General features: G+C 37.2%; 1 protein-coding gene across 1 annotated transcript in view; it reads left to right on the top strand.

The window, feature by feature from the left end:
• Window positions 1–19,971, top strand: part of SLC38A9 (solute carrier family 38 member 9) — an 83,869-nt gene that overhangs the window by 44,790 nt on the left and 19,108 nt on the right. The window contains exons 9-11 of the mRNA XM_003782759.3: window positions 338–532; window positions 3,664–3,771; window positions 15,996–16,102. Coding sequence (XP_003782807.1) covers window positions 338–532; window positions 3,664–3,771; window positions 15,996–16,102 — 410 coding nt within the window. The remainder of the gene's footprint in view (window positions 1–337; window positions 533–3,663; window positions 3,772–15,995; window positions 16,103–19,971) is intronic.

The following is a 19,971-nucleotide window of genomic DNA, read 5'->3' on the forward strand; positions in this document are numbered from 1 at the left end:
CCACAACGCCTGGCCATTTTTTGGTTGCAGCCATCATTGTTGTTTGGCGGGTCCGGGCTGGGGATTCGAACCACCACCTTGGGTGTATGTGGCTGGTGCCCTAGCCGCCTGAGCCATAGGCGCCGAGCCATACCTCAAAATTTTTAAAGATTTTCTCACCTTTATTTTTAGTTGAAAGATTCCTAATAAACCTATATATAACCCTCTGTTTTCTTTCCAGAAAGGAGAAACTTAGGACTCACGGTAAAGTCGAGATTGGTAGAGCAAGCATCAGTCTCGGGGGCGGTCATTTTCTGTTCTCAGTGGTCTTCTCTAATCTGGCACTTTCCTATTACAGTGATTTGTCCAAGTGCCGGGAGTGGCAGCCAGCCTGACAACAGCTCTATGATTTTCTACGCCAATGATACGGAAATCCAGCAATTTGAAAAGTGGTGGCATAAGTCCAAGACAGTACCCTTTTACCTTGTAGGACTCCTCTTGCCACTGCTCAATTTCAAATCTCCTTCGTTTTTTTCAAAATTTAACATCCTAGGTAAGCCATGGCACTGAGTGGTGGGAGCCTTTGTGTTGTAGAATATATGATGGATTCTGTGGAAATATGGTCTGACTCAGGAGAAAGTTACATTCCAGGCCTATGTTTATTTTTATTTATTTATTTATTTTGTAGGGACAGTCTTACTTTATTGCCCTTGGTAGAGTGCCGTGGCGTCACAGCTCACAGCAACCTCCAACTCCTGGGCTTAGGCAATTCTCTTGCCTCAGCCTCCCGAGAGCTGGGACTACAGGTGCCCGCCAGAATGCCCAGCCATTTTTTTTGTTGCAGTTTGGCCGGGGCCGGGCTTGAACCCTCCACCCTCGGTATATGGGGCCAGCGCCCTACCTACTGAGCCACAGGTGCTATCCCCAGGCCTATGTTTAATTTGTTCCTTCATATGGTATCCTGATTTTTTTTCTTATTTTGTTTTTTTTGACACAGAGAAAATGTAGATGACCATTTCAAGTCTCTTTTTAGTGTTTTTTTTTCTTTTTGAGACATGAGTTGTTTGGTTTTCCCTTCTAGCCAAGTTGGATATTATAGGAATTCTCAATTCTAAGGATTGGAAACATTAGAACTTACTAAAGGAAGTTATAAAATATTTTTTCCTATCATCTCTATTTAAGAGTGTAAGACAGAATTATGATCTGACTTTGAATCTAAGACAGTGGTTCTCAACCTGTGGGTCGTGACCCCTTTGTAACACTGAAAATACATCCTGCATATCAGATATTTACATTACGATTCATAATAGTAGCAAAATTACAGTTATGAAGTAGCAACGAAAATAATTTTATGGTTGGGGGTCACCACAACATGAGGAACTGTATTAAAGGGTCGTGGCATTAGGAAGGTTGAGAACTACTGATCTAGGAGATCGTCCTATAGTTCAGGCTTCTTAGGTTTATTCTGCTTTTGCTCTCCTCCGTGCTTTTTCTTTCATAGAACACTATTGCCTCTTTAAAAGGCAATATTTCTGTGAGCTCTGTTTTTCAGAAATCACTAAAGGAATGTTTTAACCTTGTTTAATAGCAAAAAGAACCCCCAGTGAAAGCTCATCTCTAGTATGAAGGATATCATTGATAAGGAATTGATAATTCTAAATAAAACGTAGAATTTCACCTCCTCCCCGATCTGATCTCCTGATAGGCTGCCTAGAATATGAAATAATTAAATTACCCATCAGTTTGGGTTTCCAGAAGACCAAGGAAGGAGTAAAGATATTTTTCTATGCCTCTCTGCCTCACAGCAGGATTCACCGTAAGCAGGCACAAACACGCAGAAAATGAAGAGTTGTAGTTATATAAGCTTCAGCCTCTGGTTTTCATCCTTTCTAAATTAGCTAATCTCCAAACCCACAGTAGAACTTATATGCCTCATTTGTGGTTTCCTGGTTTGCTTGCCTACTTTCCTATGGAATGATGCTTTTAAAAGAATATAAACTTTATTGAAGGATTTGCTCATTTTGACAAAACAATAACCAGTTGATTATTCTCTAACTCTGTAAAGATATTCTGCCTTTGTCCTTTTCCTTGGTACTTGTCTCTTTCCCCTTTTAAAACCTTAACTTCTTTAGAGAGATTAGCATCCAGTGAACTTTCTGGATTTCCTGACTCTATTCCATAGTGACTGGACTTATTCCTTAAGAGGAATAATCCTCTAACTTCTACACTATTAAAAAATTCTGAATGCCAGCTTTATCCCATGGGCCCAAATACCTGGTTATGGAATCTGGAATCTTTCCATCTAGCCTGTAGTATTACCCAATCAAAACCTCATCTATGTATTAGATTATTCATGGATTATTTGGCTTATGAGGCACATTCACTACTTTTCTTTCTTGACTTTTTTTTTTTTTTGAAGCATAGTCGTACTATGTTGCCCTCAGGAGAGTGCTGTGGCATCACAGCTCACAGCAACTGCAAACTCTTGGGCTAACACAATTCTCTTTCCTCAGCCTCCCAAGTAGCTGAGACTACAGGCACCTGCCACAACACCTGGCTACTTTTTTTTTGCTGTAGTTGTCATTGTTGTTTGGCAGGCCTGGGACGGGTTTGAACCCACCAGCCCTGGTGCATGTGGCTGGAGCCCTAGCCGCTGAGCTATAGGTACTGAGCCAATTTTTTTTTTTTTTTTGGATACAAGGTCTTCCTTGGGCTAGAGTGTCTTGGCATCATTATAGATCACTGTAACCTCAAATCCTTGGCTTTAAGCTATCCTCCTGCCTCATCCTCTCAAGTACTATAGTCATGTACCACCACACCTGGCTAATTTTTCTATTTTTTTTTTTCTAGAGATAGGGTCTCATTATGTTGTCTAGGCTGTTCTCAAGTTCCTGGTCTTAAGCCATAATCCTGCCTCAGCCTCCGAAAGTGCTAGGATTTCAAGTATGAGCCACTGTGCATGATTTACTTTCTTACCATCGCACATTAAATACTAGACAGATTTCCAGCCTATTAACTATCTCTAACACTCTTGATACAAAGAATGAAAGTTAGTTTCATGGGCTTTTTTCTTTTATGTAACCTTAAAATTTTGTAATGGACTTTCTGCTTGTATTCTTTCACTAATCTCGGCACATAAATAAATAAAGCAGTTTTGTATTCAGCAACATATGCATTTTCTTCATCTAGTCATTCTTAGGCCTATTAAATATTGTTTTGTTTTATTTTGTTTTCTGGTAACTCAGCTTGTTTCTATTCTTTAGATCCTAATTGGGGTTTTAGTGAGGATAATAAATGAGGGTAATAATTCTCCACATTTCTGAAATGTGGAAAAAAAGCTTAGTTTTAAAATGGTCTCTAAAATACATAAAAATAGTAGATGGTTTCTGGGGTGGCGCCTGTGGCTCAGTGAGTAGGGCGTCAGCCCCATATAGTGAGGGCAGCAGGTTCAAGCCCAGCCCCAGCCAAACTGCAACAAAAAAATAGCCAGGCATTGTGGCAGGCGCCTGTAGTCCCAGCCCCTCAGGAGGCTGAGGCAAGAGAATCACCTAAGCCCAAGAGCTGGAGGTTGCTGTGAGCTGTGATGCCACAGCACTGTACCAAGGGCAACAAAATGAGACTGTCTCTAAAAAAAGTAAAAAATAAAAATAAATAAATAAATGGTTTCTGAATTTTTTCTCACAGGCACAGTATCTGTTCTCTATTTGATTTTCCTTGTCACTTGGAAGGCTGTTCGCTTGGGATTTCATTTGGAATTTCATTGGTTTACACCAACAGAATTTTTTGTACCAGGTGAGGTGTTTTGGTAAAATATAGTATTAATAAATTAGAATAATTTGATCTTTGAGTTAATTATTATAAACAATAAAATAAACAATGGTGTTTTTTAATGCTGAAAATTTTTATTAATGCTATAAAGGTAGATGTAGGACTGACTTGAGGTTACTTTAGATTTCTTTCAGTTTATTGGTAAGCAGGGCCTTTTGTTATTTCTACTTGGGAGTTGAAATGCATTTAAGTCACAATACAATTGAAAAATCAAGAACTCATTGGTCAGACCTTTTTGAGAAACATACCTCTAGAACAACAGTTCTCAACCTGTGGGTCGCGACCACTTTGTAACAATGAAAACACATCCTGCATGTCAGATATTTATATTATGATTCATAACAGTAGCAAATTACAGTTATGAAGTAGCAACAAAAATAATTTTATGGTTGGGGGTCACCACAACATGAGGAACTGTATTAAAGGGTCTCAGCCTTAGGAGGCATTAGGAAGGTTGAGAACCACTGCTCGAGAATTTCAGAGACTTATTAGAACATGATCAATGATATATAGGTAATAGCGCTCATTAAAATCATTTTCCCCCTTATGGGTTTTTCCTTTTTTTAAAGTATCAATGGTTTTTAGGCTAATTAAAATGGTGTTTATTAAATGCTGTCCTTCTCCTTCCTGTTTTTTTCTCCCTATTATCACTTGGCAATTTCTTCAATTTTACCCAAATTTAGAATATTTTTGGACTTGGTAAAAGTACTATGAAACAATGAATGAATAATGCTAACTGGAGAGACTACTGTACTAATATCTTAAAAATTAATAAAAAGAAAACTCAGCACAGTGCTGTGTCAATTTAGTGCTGGTTTGGGCAGTGTAGAATTCTGTTCCTTTTTTTTTTTTCAATAGAGTGTCACTCTGGTGCCCAGGCTAGAGTGCAATGGTGTCATCATAGCTCACTGCACCCTCAAACTCCTGGGCTCAAGAGATCCTTCTGCTCCAGCCTCCCAAGGAGCTGGGAGTACAGGCATTCACCACCATGCACAACTAATTTTTTCTATTTTCTTTGGAGATAAGCATCTCTCTCTTATTCACACTGGTTTTAAACTCCTGATCTAAAGCAATCCTCTCACTTATGGCCTCCCAGAGTGCTAGGATTTCAGCATGAGTCACCGTGCCCAGCCTGGTGACTTTTTGAAATCTGTATTTCTAATCTTCTACCATCCCTTTTGTTTCTTTTGTAACAACATTCTTGGGTTTTCCAGGTGTGTAGAATTGGTGGTCATTGGAAGCTGATGTTTCTATTATCATGACTACTTGTTTTCAAAACATTTTTTATTACCTTAGCTTTGATTTAACATTTCTATAAGTCCATAAAGAATTAAAAGTCAATGCAAATTCAGAATAAAGAATAAGAGATTGAAAGGCGTTCTTTTCTCTGTGATTGTATTTAAAATTGGACACTGATGAAAAGGTAACTTTCAGCTAGGCCTTTCATTGATAAAAATAGTCTAGGATACTACTTTCTAAAATTAGGTCCATTGTGGTTTACTCAGTCTTAATAAAGATTCTGCTATTGATAGGACATTAGAGATATATGGGAAAGAGAGGATAGTTATGTACAAGACAATATGAAAAAAATATTTGAACAGAAATCAAGTTATTTATTTCACTTTGTTTTATTTCTGAATGTTACTCAAATTATCATATATGCCTTGAAAATATGTGCACCTAATATGTATCAATTAAAAATAAATAAATGGAGGGAGGCGCCTGTGGCTCAAAAGGATAGGGTGCCAGCCCCATATGCTGGAGGCGGTGGGTTCAAACCCAGCCCCAGCCATAAATAAATAAATAAATAAATGGGCTCAGCGCCCTTCACACAGTCATTATGGCACCAACCACATACACTGAAGTTGGCGGGTTCAAACCTGGCCTGGGCCAGCTAACCAACAATGACAACTGCAAACAAAAAATAGCCGGGCATTAGGGCAAGTGCCTATAGTCCCAGCTACTTGGAGCCTGAGGCAAGAGAATCGCTTGAGCCCAAGAGTTTGAGGTTGCTATGAGCTGTGACACCAGGGCACTCTACTGAGGGCGACATAGTGAGACTCTGGCTCAAAAAATAAAATAAAATAAAAATAAATGTCATGAAGGGGTAATTATGAGGCTTGTGTTACTATTTGTGGTACTAAAATTATTGTATAGTGATTGAAGAATTTCTCAAGAATGAACATATATCAAAAATTTTTTTCAGTAAAGGCTAATTAAGAATCGGATCCAAGATCAAAGCAAAAAAAAAAAAAAAATCCAAGCACTTTGGAAGGTGTGAATTTTTACTGTCCTGTTGAGAATTCACACAGACTTGGAGTTCTGATTGAATCTTTGTTTATGTGCACTTGTTTCTAAATATTTGTTTTGCAGTGTTCCCATCACCCTTCTTCCCAGGTAAATGGAAAAATAAAGAGAAAACACTTAGGCATTTCATCCTATCCTTTCTTGCCTATTCAAGTACTTTATTTTTATAGTTTTCTCTTCTTTTTTCCTAAATCATGTATCATTAAATTTTTCTTCTGCTGCACTATTCCTATAAGTATACAAATCTGTCTCCCAAACTAAAATACAAAGGTCCATGTAACTACTCCACATCCCCCTCCAGCTATTGCTTCTCTTTAAAGAAAAACTCTTTGAAAGAGAAACTCTGAAGGAGTGGCATATGCTCATTCTCTCCAACCTCTCCTTCCACTCTGCCTTGAATTCACTTCTGTTGGGCTTCTCTGTAGTCATTTCACTATAACCAATGACTCCATATTGCCAAATCCCATGATCAATTCTTACTACTCTTAATCAACCGGTCAGCGCATAGGGCACATTTGGTCACTTCTTCCATCTTAAAATAGTTTCTTTACTTGACTTTTAAAATCCCATTCTCAGGTGGCACCTGTGGCTCAGTGAGTAGGGCGCCAACCCCATATACCGAGGGTGGCGGGTTCAAACCCAGCCCCAGGCAAACTGCATCAAAAAAATAGCCAGGCATCGTAGTGGGCACCTGTATTCCCAGGTACTCAGGAGGCTGAGGCAAGAGAATTGCCTAAGCTCAAGGAGTTGGAGGTTGCTGTGAGCTGTGACTTCACAGCACTCTACCGAGGGTTTATAAGTGAAACTCTGTCTCAAAAAAAAAAAAAAAAAACCATTCTCTCTTGATTTTTCTGTTTCTATTTCTCTCTTGATTTTTCCTTCTCAAATTTCAGACTTCCAAATGTTGGAGTCGTCCAGGCTTCAATACTCAAACCTCTTTTCTCTCTACCCTTATTCCCTAAGTAGCATCATCTAGTCATTTGGTTTTAAACGTTGTCTATGTGGTGACTTGTTCTAATCTTATATCTCTGGCCCAGATCTCCACTGAAATGTATACTTACATACCCACCTGCCCCTTCTACATCCCCACTTGAATCTCAGTAGATCTCTCAAACTTAAATTGACAGAAACCAAAACCTATTTCCTTCCTTGTCATCCCCCATCCATTAACCTGCATAACCTGCTTATTTCTCAGGCCTATCTTAGAAAATAGTAGCTCTAATTTTTCAGTTGCTCAGGCCAAAAACTTTGCAGTCATCTCTGACTGTTCCTTCTCTATATCCCACATCCTATTCATCTATAAAGTATTTATGCTGTTTTTTTGTTTGTTTGTTTGTTTGTTTTGAGACAGAGTCTCACTGTATTAACCTTGGTAGAGAGCCATGGCGTCATAGCTCACAGTAACCTCAAACTCTTGGGCTTAAGCAGTTCTCTTGCCTCAGCCTCCCAAGTAACTGGGACTACAGCTGCCCACCACATGCCCAGCTATTTGTTGTTTTGTTTTTGTTGTTGTTATTGTTATTTAGCAGGCTCAGGTTGGGTTCAAACCCACCGGCCCTGGTACGTGTGGCCAGTGCCCTAACCATTAAGCAACGGGCACCAAGCCTCTGCTGTACTTTTTTAAAATTAAAAATCTGACTACTTCTTACCATTTTGACTTGAAAGGCCTATGTCAAGCTATTGATCTCCCACTGGGTGATTGTAGTAGCCTCCTAACTGTCATTCTATTTCTGCTGTGTCTCCCCCACCATAATCTGTTCTACACCTAGCAGTTAGAACGGTATTTTTAAAACACAACCCAGAAAACCTTTAATGTTTTCCCATCTCATTCAGAATAAAGGCAAGTATTTATCATAGTCTATAGGTCCTATGTGATCTCGTTCCTGGTATCCTCTCTGATTTCATCTCCTACTACCTTTCCTCTTATTTAGTCCACTCCGACCACACTGACTTCCTTACTTCTATCTCAGAATCTTTTTACTTACTAGATTCCCTGTGCATGTAACGCCTTTCTCTTTTCTCAGATATCTAGATGGTTACTATAATTAGAGAGGTCTTCCCTGACCACCTGACTACCTTTATCCCTCCTTCTTGGGCTTTATCACTACCAAGTCTTACACGCAAATGTCCCTAGTTATTGAAGTACATTAAATTCCTGATTCTGATAATGAGTTAGAATATTGGGGGACACCACATTATTCTAATCTACTTGGTTCCTGAGTTTCAGAAAGTAACAGAAATTAAGATGACAAAGTATTTATCCAAAATTATTTCTAAATTTTTTTGATTCTTGAAGGGAAGGGCTTATAATGGGAGAATTGCATAAAAGTTTCTGGCAGGAATAACCAGATATAACACCTTTTCTCAAGTTGGCGAAAGATGGAAGAAACTGAGTCAGGATGTTCTGAACTTGGGTGGGAATAGGCTCTAGTCTGAAAATGGGAATTGAATAAAAGTTCATTTGGTAGGGAATACCTATATACATATATATATATATATTTTTTTTTTTTTTTAACATATGTTATCTATCTCTGCTAACTGAAATAAGAACTCTCGATGAGAAAAGGAGTGTTCTTTGTTTTTTGTATTTCTGTGTTATTCTTGTATCCCTCAAGACCTATAATATTTCCTGGCTCATAATGAGTTCTTAATAAGTAATTATTGAATGAATAAATAAATGTGTTTATATCTACTCCTTCCTAAATCCCATTAAAACTATAGCAAAGAAATAAATTTAAAAATGAAACACAAAGAAAATCTATTGGAGAGACACAACAGCACACAAGAGGTAGCAATAGATTTTTAGAAGCTGGAAAACTGATGGATGGTTGATAACAGTACAGCAGGAAACTGAAATGTAAGTGCCTGTAGAGAGGTATTCCAACACAAAGGGAGCTGATTTGAGCTATGCAACTCTTGAGAAAGTTGCATGCTCTCATTCAAGTGTTGTACTGCAACATTCCTTGGTGTTTGCAGACCTTTTGATAAGTCTGAAAGCAAGGATGAGAGGAAGAGCTTATAATGGGAAAAGTTTCTTTCAGGAATAATTAGATTTAACACCCTTTCCCTTCCCTTCTCAACCTAGCAAGAGGTGGAAAAAACTGAATCAGAAAGGCTCTGAACTTAGGTGGGAATAAGGCTATAGTCTGAAAACAGGAATTAAGTGAAAGTATATAGGCTGATTGTTGGGATTCTACTGCTTCCCCCCCCCCCAAAATCTCTTTTCTTTGCCCTTGCCTCCCTGAATACTGACAGCCAGATAAGATAATGGGGGGATTCTCTTCTGGAGAAACTGACATGCCCAAGAACAACCTAGAGTGTCTGATATTTGGGTTCTACCAAAGAAATGGCCGAGTAGACCATTTAGATGTATACATTTTTTTTAAGTATCTCACTTTTAAATATAAAAAGACAAAATCACTAGATAGTTGAGGAAAATTTCTTGCCTGAAAAAGAATCAGGAAAGAAAGAAAAAGGAGCTTGGAGGGAAAAGAGAATAAGAGGGAACAAAAGAAAACTTTGGAAAAGTTCTACCCTCAAAGTGATAAAAGATAGTGATCTATCCATGAGGCAATATTTGGATGCTGCTGAAGGAAGGAAAGAAGGGAGGAATATGGCTTTGGAAGTTAAAAAGCATGAGAAAATAAATTTAAAATGTAAGGAATTTGAAAGATAAAGCTAAGCTCCCAAAAGAAGAAAGCAACGATGGAAGAGAGGGAGAGATGAAGGAAAAATAGAAGAAAAAAAGGTAAGAAAATAAGAGCATTAATCTTGGTGGCCCAAATATCCAACTAAATGTAGTTCCATAGAGAAGGGAGAAGATAAAGGGCAGGAAATTATTATTAATTCCTTGTATAATTAGAGAAATTTTCTGAGAACTAAAATCCAGAAGTTTCTAGATTTAAAGGGGCCAAAATTTTCAGCACCTTGAGAAACACTCACACCAAAGCATATAATCATAGAGTTATAGAACACCAGGGATAGAAGACCCTAAAAGCTTCCAGGAATAAAGAACAGGTCTGTGCAAGATAGGAACCAGAATAGCATCAGTCAGACTTGTCAACAACTCTGAATGCTAGAAGTCAGTGGAACCAATGTCATCTAAGGTCTCAGAATAAATTGTTTTGACCAAAAAATTCTAAATCTCACCATGTTCTCATTCCAGTGTTGGAGTACAATAAAGATATTCTCCAAAAGTGAGGTCTTATAAAATGTTATCTTCCTTGCACCCTTTCTCAGGAAAAATAAATGCAAAACGTGTTCCACCAAAAAGAAATAATAAATTAAGAAAGTCCCAGAGATGGTGAAGGGAAATGTCAGGAAACAGCTGTGTAGCAGCCCTAGCCAGCAAGCAGGCCAGATGACAGCAGGTAGACAGATGGCCAAAGGAGAGAGATTTTCAAGAAAAAAAATGAAATGAAATATAAAAAAATATTATATGTGTTGTGCAGACAGAGAGAGGTTTTACAATTATTTTGCAAAGTTTGGGGAAGGATTCATATTAACTAGAAAAATCAGGGAAACCGCATAAGAAAAAGTCAATTATTACCTCTGGAAAAACAGGTCAACAAAAAGATTTTTATATAAAAAAGAAATGGAATCATAATACATTCCATGGCTTAACTGTGAATAATAACATAATCATAAAAATTAAAACACAATATTGTTTATGTTGAGGGATAAAGTATGGGAAAGTATGTGATGGTAGTAATACAAAAGTCATAAAGCCTTCTGGTGGGAAATCAATGAATTATATGGAAAATTAAGATATAAAGAAAAGGAATATTTACTTTAAAAGTTACTTAGAAAATAAGCTAGTTTATAACATTTAAAGTATGCTATACAGTTAGAAGAATTAGAAACACTTGCCTTTGGGAATCAGGATTTAGGATAGGAGGTATAAAGCAAGAGAATGTGGGGGGTTGTTACAGGTATAATCAGCCTTGCAGAACTATTTGACTTTTAACAATTGGTACACATCGAAGACTGCAGTTAGTACACATTATATTTTTTTAAATGAAAAACCATTTAATGCTTTGAAACTAACTTCAAGGAGGCTTCAGACACTGATTTTCAAGGATTATGGGATGATTTGCCAATTTGATAGGGACATTATATTCCTGTCACCAGAAAAGATAAATTTCTACCCATTATGTGCTTTGAATAGTTTTGTTATTCACTTTTCATTAGGAAAAGACTACATTTTACCACTCATTGATACTCAACAGTGTCTTCAAATATAATGGGATTTCTCTTTTTTTTTTTTTTTTTTGAGACAGAGTCTCACTGTGGTGCCCTCAGTAGAATGCTATGGCGTCACAGTTCACAGCAACCTCAAACCCTTGGGCTTAAGCGATTCTCTTGCCTCAACCTCCCAAGTAGCTGGGATTATAGGCACCTGCCACAATGCCTGGGTATCTTTTTGTTGCAATTCTTATTGCTGTTTAGCTGGCCCAGGCCAGATTTGAACCTGCTGGCCTGGGTATATGGGCCAGTGCCCTACCTGCTGAGGTATGGGTGCCGCCTACATTTTTTTTTTTTTTTTTTGGAGACAGAATCTCACTATGTCACCCTTGGTAGAGTACTGTGGCATCACAGCTTACAGCAACCTCAACTCTTGACCTTAAGTGATTCTCTTGCTTCAGCCTCTCACGTAGCTGGGACTACAGGCGCCCACCACAACGCCCAGCTATTTGTTTATTGTAGTTGCCATTGTTGTTTGGCAGGCCCAGGCTGGGTTCGAACCCACAAGCCTTGGTGTGTGGCTGGTGCCGAAACTACTGTGCTATGACTACCAATTTTTTCTTTTATAGAGACATGGTCTCACTCTGTGCAATGGCATGATCACAGCCTACAGCAACTTTGAACTGCTGAGCTCAAGTGATCCATCCTCCTGCCTTGGCCTGCTACCATGCCAGCTAATTTTTTTATTTTTTTGTAGAGGCAGGGTCTCACTTTGTTGCCCAAGCTGATTTTGATTTCCCGGCCTCAAGCAGTCCTCCCTCCTTGGCCTCCCAAAGTGCTGGGATATAGGCATGAGCCAGCACACTCAGCCCTTGTTTTTACATGTATACTATGCTCCCCCATTTTCTTTTTGCTTTTGAACTTTTCATTAAAGTTTAAAATATATATACAAAAGTACACAACTCCTAAGTATACAGCTTGATTAAATTTCACTATATGAACATACCATATAGCTAGCACCCAGATCAAAAGAGAAATTACTAATACTCATTAAGTCCCTCTCATAATTCCTACTAATTGCTATCTCCTTATAAGGGTAATCACTGTTCTAACACCAAAGCTTAGTCTTGCTTACTTTTTGAATTTAACATAAATGGAGTATATAATATGTATCCTTTGGGGTCTGGATTCTTTCAGTCAACATTATATGGTGAGATTGATCCATATCGCTATATTTGTAATTCATCCATTCTCATTGGTCTTTCATTGCATAACTGTCATACTTTGTTTATCTTTTACTGTTAAAGGACATTTGACTGGTCTTCAGTTTTTGACTAGTAGGCTTACTGCAGCACTCTTCATTCTTACACATATCTTTCAGTCAACACGATGCAGCTTACTCTTGAGTATAAGCCTAGGAGTGGGATTGCTAAGTCAAAGGGTATTACATATGTTCTGTGTTAGTAGATAATACCAAACACCTTTCCAAAATGGTTATCCCAATTTACATTCCCACCTGCTGTGTTTGAGAGTTCTAGTTGTTCCACATCTTCACCAAGACTTGCATTTTCTTTCTTTTTCAATTAGACTTTTCTAGTGGGTATATATTGGTTATTACATTGGAGATTTTTGTTTTTGCTTTTCTTTTTATGATTTAATTTTAATTAATATACAATTGTAATATTTTGGGAGTACTTGTGGTATTTTGATACCTGTATATAATGATCAAATCAAGGTAATTGGGGTATCCATCATCTTGAACATTTATCTTTTCTTTGTGTTGGGAACATACCTTGTGGTTTTAACTTGCATTTACCTGATGATTAATGGGGTTAGCCCCTGTTTATATGTTCATTGGCCATTTGGATTTCCTCTTTTGTGAAGTACCTCTTCAAGTCTCTTGACCATTTTCTATTTATTTGTCTGGGGTTTTTTAATTGATTTATACGGGTTCTTTATGCATTCTGGATATGGGTTCTTTCTCAGATATATATATTGCGATTATCTTCTCCCCATCTGCTTACAGTCTTTCTTGATATGCCTTTTCAAAGAATAAAGTAAGCAATTTGAAAATGATCAGAAGCACTCCCCTATGGAAGGAGAGAGGGAAAGAAGGGAGATTGGGTAGAAATAGATTCAGACAGTTTTATCCAGCCCAGTGTAAAGCTGTGGTACAAACATTGCCTAAAGTCCAGGGTGAGGCAAAAGTGGTCAGGCCCTAGTACCCTGACATGCTTAGTCCTTGTCTAGGAGCTGTCCAGGTGATTTCTGCTTGAATAGAGCAGCAGGTCCCAAAAGGGGCTGCAGCTAGAGGCTATCAGCTAACCACACTCCTTGCTTCAGGTTCTCACTTGAAGGGAATCTGAGTAGTAGGCCTCCATACTTATCACAGTAAAGCTTTATAATATTTTAATATGAATTTGATGTTAAAGTTATATGTAGGCCAAATTTATGTCTGTTTTGGTATTGTAACTAGGTTCCTTTTATTTGTCTTATAGCTCTAACCAATTATTATAGGTATAAGAAAGATATTTGGTTTTTTAAAGACAATAGAACCTCTGTATGTTGACCACCCAAGGGACTGTAACAAACTGGTCAACATAAGGAACTAGGCCTACTATGCAGATACGTACATGTAGTGCATATTCAGTCTATAAAAATTAGGTCAACATAAGGGGATCAATATAGGGAGGTGGTCAACTATGGCAGGTCTACTGTATGTGTTTTTCCTATTTAGCTAACTTACTCTGAATTCTCACTAAAGAGTTTTTCAGTTTCTCTACTAAGAATATCTGCAAGTAATATGGTTATCTACAAATAACTTTCTCATCTTTTAAAAAATAGTGCTTCTATTATATAAATATAATGTTGACTGTTGGTTTGACGTAATCAATCTTTTTCTTCTTAAGAAATTGTCCTATTCCCAATTCATCAAGAGATTTTTTTTTAAGAAGTAGGAGTTCCCCAAATTTTTATTTTATTACTGCGATGCTAAAAATTGAAAAGATTATACACAGACAAGGGGGAAATTTGCATAACAAAAATACATTGAATTGCTTCCATAGATAAAATTCAGATGAAAGCTAACAGGCAAACAAAAAACTTGATAGAAAACTGAGTATGGGCTCGGCGCCTATAGCTCAACCGGCTAAGGCGCCAGCCACGTACACCTAAGGTGGCGGGTTCGAATCCCCAGCCCGGACCCGCCAAACAACAATGACGGCAGCAACCAAAAAATAGCTGGGCGTTGTGGCGGGCGCCTGTGGTCCCAGCTACTTGGGAGGCGAAGGCAGGAGACTCGCTTGAGCCCAGGAGTTGGAGGTTGCTGTGAGCTGTAATGCCACGGCACTCTACCCAGGGGGACAGCTTGAGGCTCTGTCTCAAAAAAAAAAAAAAAAAGAAAACTGAGTATGAGGCCAGGCACAGTCACTCATACCTATAAATAATCCTCACACTCTGAAAGGTTAAGGCAGGTGGATTGCCTGAGCTCACGGGTTCCAGACCAGCCTGAGCCAGAGTGATACCCCAACTCTATAAATAGCCAGTGTTGTGGTAAGCACCTATAGTCCCAGCTACTCAGGAGGCTGAGGCAAGAGGATAACTTGAGCCCAAAATTTAGAGGTTGCTATGAGCTATATCACTGAGGGTGACAAAGTGAGACTCTATCTCAAAAAAAAAAAAAAGGAAAAAATACTGAATATATAATTTTATTGGTCTTCCTTCCCAGTTTCTTTTACATCTAGTGCCTAACTCTTAATTGTTCTCGCTTTTTGACTTAAATTAATATAGTAAAGAGTCAGTGGATTTTTTCTCTATTTCTACCTTTTACACTAAGGAATCCCCTGAGATGGTTCATCGTTCTACACTTTGCTACATACTATGCTTTCCCAGCAATATTTTCAAGAAAATCGTGGTCTTACTCTATATGAAATTAATTTTTCAATTCATTATTAGCAAACCTCAAAGTAGAAATTGGCAATGCTTTAAAAAAAGTTATTCTTATTTTAAAATAACTTTGTGTCTGTTATAGAAAATTTACAGAATATAAGTAAGTGGTTAATTTTAAATAAATCCCATCAACCAGAGATAACCACTATTTATATTTTTTCTTTACATATGTATATACATACACATTTTTAAAAAGAAAAGTAAAATCGCATTATACATGCTATTTGAATCATGATATTTTGCCAGAGCTTGAAATCTTCCTCTCCAACATGATTTTTAAATACCATCCATCACCCTGCAATATTTAACCAATTCCTTCTTGGTGCACATTTAAGGTATTTTTCATATGTTTAATTAATGTTTTTTAGATTTATCACTGTAGAATGTTAAATGACTAATTCTCCCATCCATAATTCCTTTCCTAGAGGTACTTTTCTGACAGATTAGAAAAATAAAGGGCTTAGAGTCATACAGACCCTGAATTTGAATTCTGCTTTGCCACATACTAGTTATATGACCTCAAAAAAGAAAAATGGATATAAGGTACATTCACAGAGTAGACATTTCTTGTTCCCTTTGTTTCACCTTTTAGTGTTTTGGCCCAGTACGATGCTGTTCTTGAGGAACTTTGTAAAGACATTTTAGTATTCTTACTCCCTAAGCTAAAAACTGACTTTTAGCTTTGGCTACTAATATTCATTTTGTAGCTGTCAGTTTTAACATTTTGTTTCTGTCTCTTTTTCTCCTAGAGATAAGATTTCAGTTTCCACAGCTGACTGGAGTACTTACTCTTGCTTTTTTTATTCATAATTGTATTATCACACTCTTGAAGAACAATAAGAATCAAGAAAACAATGTGAGTAATTGTCTGAGGAATTGACTTGTATCTCACAAGGATAGATGTTTTAAGTCAGTATTTGAAGCACTTTATATTTGGGGTACACTTACGTAACTTTGTTATAGTATGTTAATTTTTTAATTTAATCATAGAGCAGGGGGTCAGCAAATTTTTCTGTAAAGATTTAGATGGTAAATATTTTCAGCTTTGAGGTCCATATGGGTTGGTACCACTATTCAACTCTATTGTTGTGGCATGGAAGTAACTGTATATGATAAGTAAATAAATGGGTGGTGGCTATTTTCAATAAAACTTTATTTACAGAAACAGACAGCAGGCCAGATTTGGCCCAGGGACCATAGTTTGCCTACCCCGACCATAGAGCAACCACCAAGAAAAAAAGATTACAGCTAAGGAACCCATAATGGTGATACAATCATAAAAATTACCCAACTGATCCAAAAGAAGACATGGTCAGAAAAAGATAGAATAGATGGGACAAATAAAAAAACAAATAAACAAAATAGTAGATTTAAACCCAATCATACACATAATTACATTATATATAAATGGTCCAAAAACTGCAGTTAAAAGATAGAGATTGTCAGACTGGTTAAAAGATAAAACCTAATTATATACTGTCTCTGTTAAACATGAAAATATGCCATGCAAACATTAGACATTGGAAAAGTAGAATGACTGTGTTAATATCAGACAAAGTAGAACAATGAATATTGCCAGATATAAAATCCTAATGATCTTTAGGAATCAGTTCATCAAGAAGACATGATAATCCTAAATGTATATGTACCCAATGATGGGAGCTTCAAAGTAACTGAAGTAAAAAGTACCAAACTGAAAAAAGAACTTGACAAATCCACAATTATAATTAGAGATGTTATCATTCCTCCTTCAGTAATTGATAAAACAAATAGATAAAAATACAGATTTAGAAAGCATGAAAAATACTATCAACCTACTTGATCTAATATTCATAAAATTCTTCTATCTACATCAACTGTATATTATTTTTATTTATTTATTTATTTATTTATTGGCCAGGGCTAAAAATAGGGTTCATTTTTTGAACCCGCCACCTCCGGCATATGGAACTGGCGCCCTACCCTTTTGAGCCACAGGTGCTGCCCTGCTATACATTATTTTTAAATACATAGGAATATTTACCAAAATAGATCATATGCTGAATCATAAAACAAGTCTCAATAAATGTAAAAGTATTGAAATCATACAAAGTATCTTCTACTATAATACAGTAAAGTTACAAATTAATAATAAAAAAAGTGGGAAATTCACAAATATGTGGAAATTAAACAACATACTCCTAAATAACCACTGAGTCAAAAAAAAATCACAAGAAAAATTAGAAAATACCTTGAGATCATTAAAATTCAATATACCAAAACATATGATATGCGGCTAAAGAAGTGCTCAGAGGAAATTATATACCTGTAAACACCTTCATTAAAAAAGGGAAAAGGGGGCAGCACCTGTGGCTCAGAGGGGTAGGGCCCCAGCCCCATATGCCAGAGGTGGTGGCTTCAAACCCAGCCCCAGCCAAAAAAAAAAAAGGATAAAGGTTTCAAATCAAAAACCTAATCTTCTACTGTAAGCCATTGGAAAAGGAAGAGCAAACTAAACCCACAGCACGTAGAAATTACCTAGTTACTAGTTGACTTGTTTGCAGATTTTGAGTTCAATTTAAGTTTCTAACCATGTAAAAAAAGTCATGATGAAGCTCAAATAGAAGTCTATATAGTTGTTACTGAAAATATAAAGGAAAGAAGGGTTCATTGTGCCTAGGGATTCTGAGAAGGCTTTGAGTAAGGGGTAATGTTTGACAAAGTCATTATGAAGGCAAAAGCTTTCTAGATGGAGGGAAGTTATCTCTCAAATGAGGGCAAGTCAAGCCCATTCTTCCTGGTCCTTACTGACCACACATCTGACATGTTACCTGTAAACGGAGTTGGAGTTGAGTAAGTCTATATTTTCTATACTTCCTAATTTGGTCACCTTACCTCACATATCATTTTCTTCATGTGTAAAAACAGCATTAATGATACTTACCTGTCAGCTGTAATGAGAATTAAATATTATAAAATAGGAAACATGTTTAACATGATCTGCCATACAATAGAGACTGGACATTTTTAGGTTTTTTTTTACCCTTTCTCTTCTGATATGTACAACCTCTTTTCATGAGTCAACTTAGATAAAGTACCCCAGAAACCCATTTTGTGGGTAGAATTCTCATGCATTGGATTATTATATCCATAAGGCTGTGCTTTTCAAACTTTACCACCAAAGTCTCCCTAATAACAGAGAACAACCTTGTATACCTGAGAATCTGAGGAACAATGTAATTTTATAAAATTCTCATGTTTTGTCTTAAAAACTCATACACATTTTTATGTACCCAAAATTAGTTTGTGTTACTAGACAACAGCCTCAAAGTGATAAGTTAAGTTACAGGCAGTTCTCATGTTGCATGGTTCCTACTTATGCACAAATTTTAGTTACTGTGGTTTAGTTAAATTTCATCAGTCCCCTCCCCCCAATATTGTTTGAAGTTCAGTTGCCATAAGATTTGAACAATGAGTACTTGCATGAAGTAGAAGCTGCTAGCCCTTTAGTTCTCAAATCACTATATAAATAACAGGCTCACCAGGACTAGTGACCAGTCAATTACTTCTTTCACAGTCCGTCAGTGGTTGGTCACTGCGCATGTTAGTCACTTTATTCACAGACTGCAGAGCAGGTAGTAATGTTATCTCTTTGTCTCCCTGTGATGACCTGATGTGATGTTTTTATAAAAATGAATAATTGAAAAAGGGAATTGGGGCCGGGCATGGTGGCTCACACCTGTAATCCTGCCACTCAGTGAGGCCAAGGCTGGTGGATCTCCTGAGCTCAGGAGTTGGAGACCAGTCTGAGCAAGAATGAGACTCCATTTCTAAAAATACCCAGGCATTGTGGTAAGCACCAATAGTCCCAGCTACTCAGGAACTGAAGCAAGAGGATCATTTGAGCCTAGGAGTTTGAGGACGCTGTGAGCTATGACACCATGGCACTCTACCCAGGGCAACAGAGTAACACTGTCTCAAAAAAAGCAATTGGTAAACAAAGGCAAAAGTACAACAATGAAACAAAAAGCAAGAATGGTATAAGTGAAATTTGAATTAAACCTAAATAGAATTAGAAAAGAAATAGCCAATTATGGAAATGTTGACTCTACTGCCATTCGAGAGACTCTAGATACGCAGCCAGAGGAACTTAGGGAAGGTGAACTTATCAACATATATTTAGAAAATGATTGTGGTAAAAAAAATGAAGAAATCTCAGATAAAGTGACAGTCAGAAAACTTCACATTAATTCTTGGAGATATATCATAACATTGAAAGCACAAAGGATAAAATCTTAGAAACAGACGCAAAGTTAGAATAAAGAACTATGATGGTTCACCAAAACACAGAAAAATGCTTACTACAATTGTAATTTATACAATGAGGAGACAAGAATAGTTCAAAGTATTCTTACTAAGTTTCTACAAAGAAATAAAATATTTTAATTCTCAATGCTTCTGATATTTTAAGTTATAGTGTACTATATCAATAAATGCTAGTTTTAGTATTTACTCATTTCCCTAGACATTTATAACTAACAGTAAGAGAGTTTTTAATGTTTTGACAAAAATTGTTAAAGATCTCAGTGTTGGTTCGGCGCCTGTAGCTCAACCGGCTAAGGCGCCAGCCACATACACCTAAGGTGGCGGGTTCGAATCCAGCCTGGCCCACCAAACAACAATGACAGCTGCAACCAAAAAATAGCCAGGTGTTGTGGCGGGAACCTGTGGTCCCAGCTACTTGGG

The sequence above is a fragment of the Otolemur garnettii genome, unplaced genomic scaffold (genome assembly GCF_000181295.1).
Source record: "Otolemur garnettii isolate 467f Iridium unplaced genomic scaffold, OtoGar3 scaffold00005, whole genome shotgun sequence".
In the NCBI taxonomy this organism is placed as follows: Eukaryota; Metazoa; Chordata; class Mammalia; order Primates; family Galagidae; genus Otolemur; species Otolemur garnettii.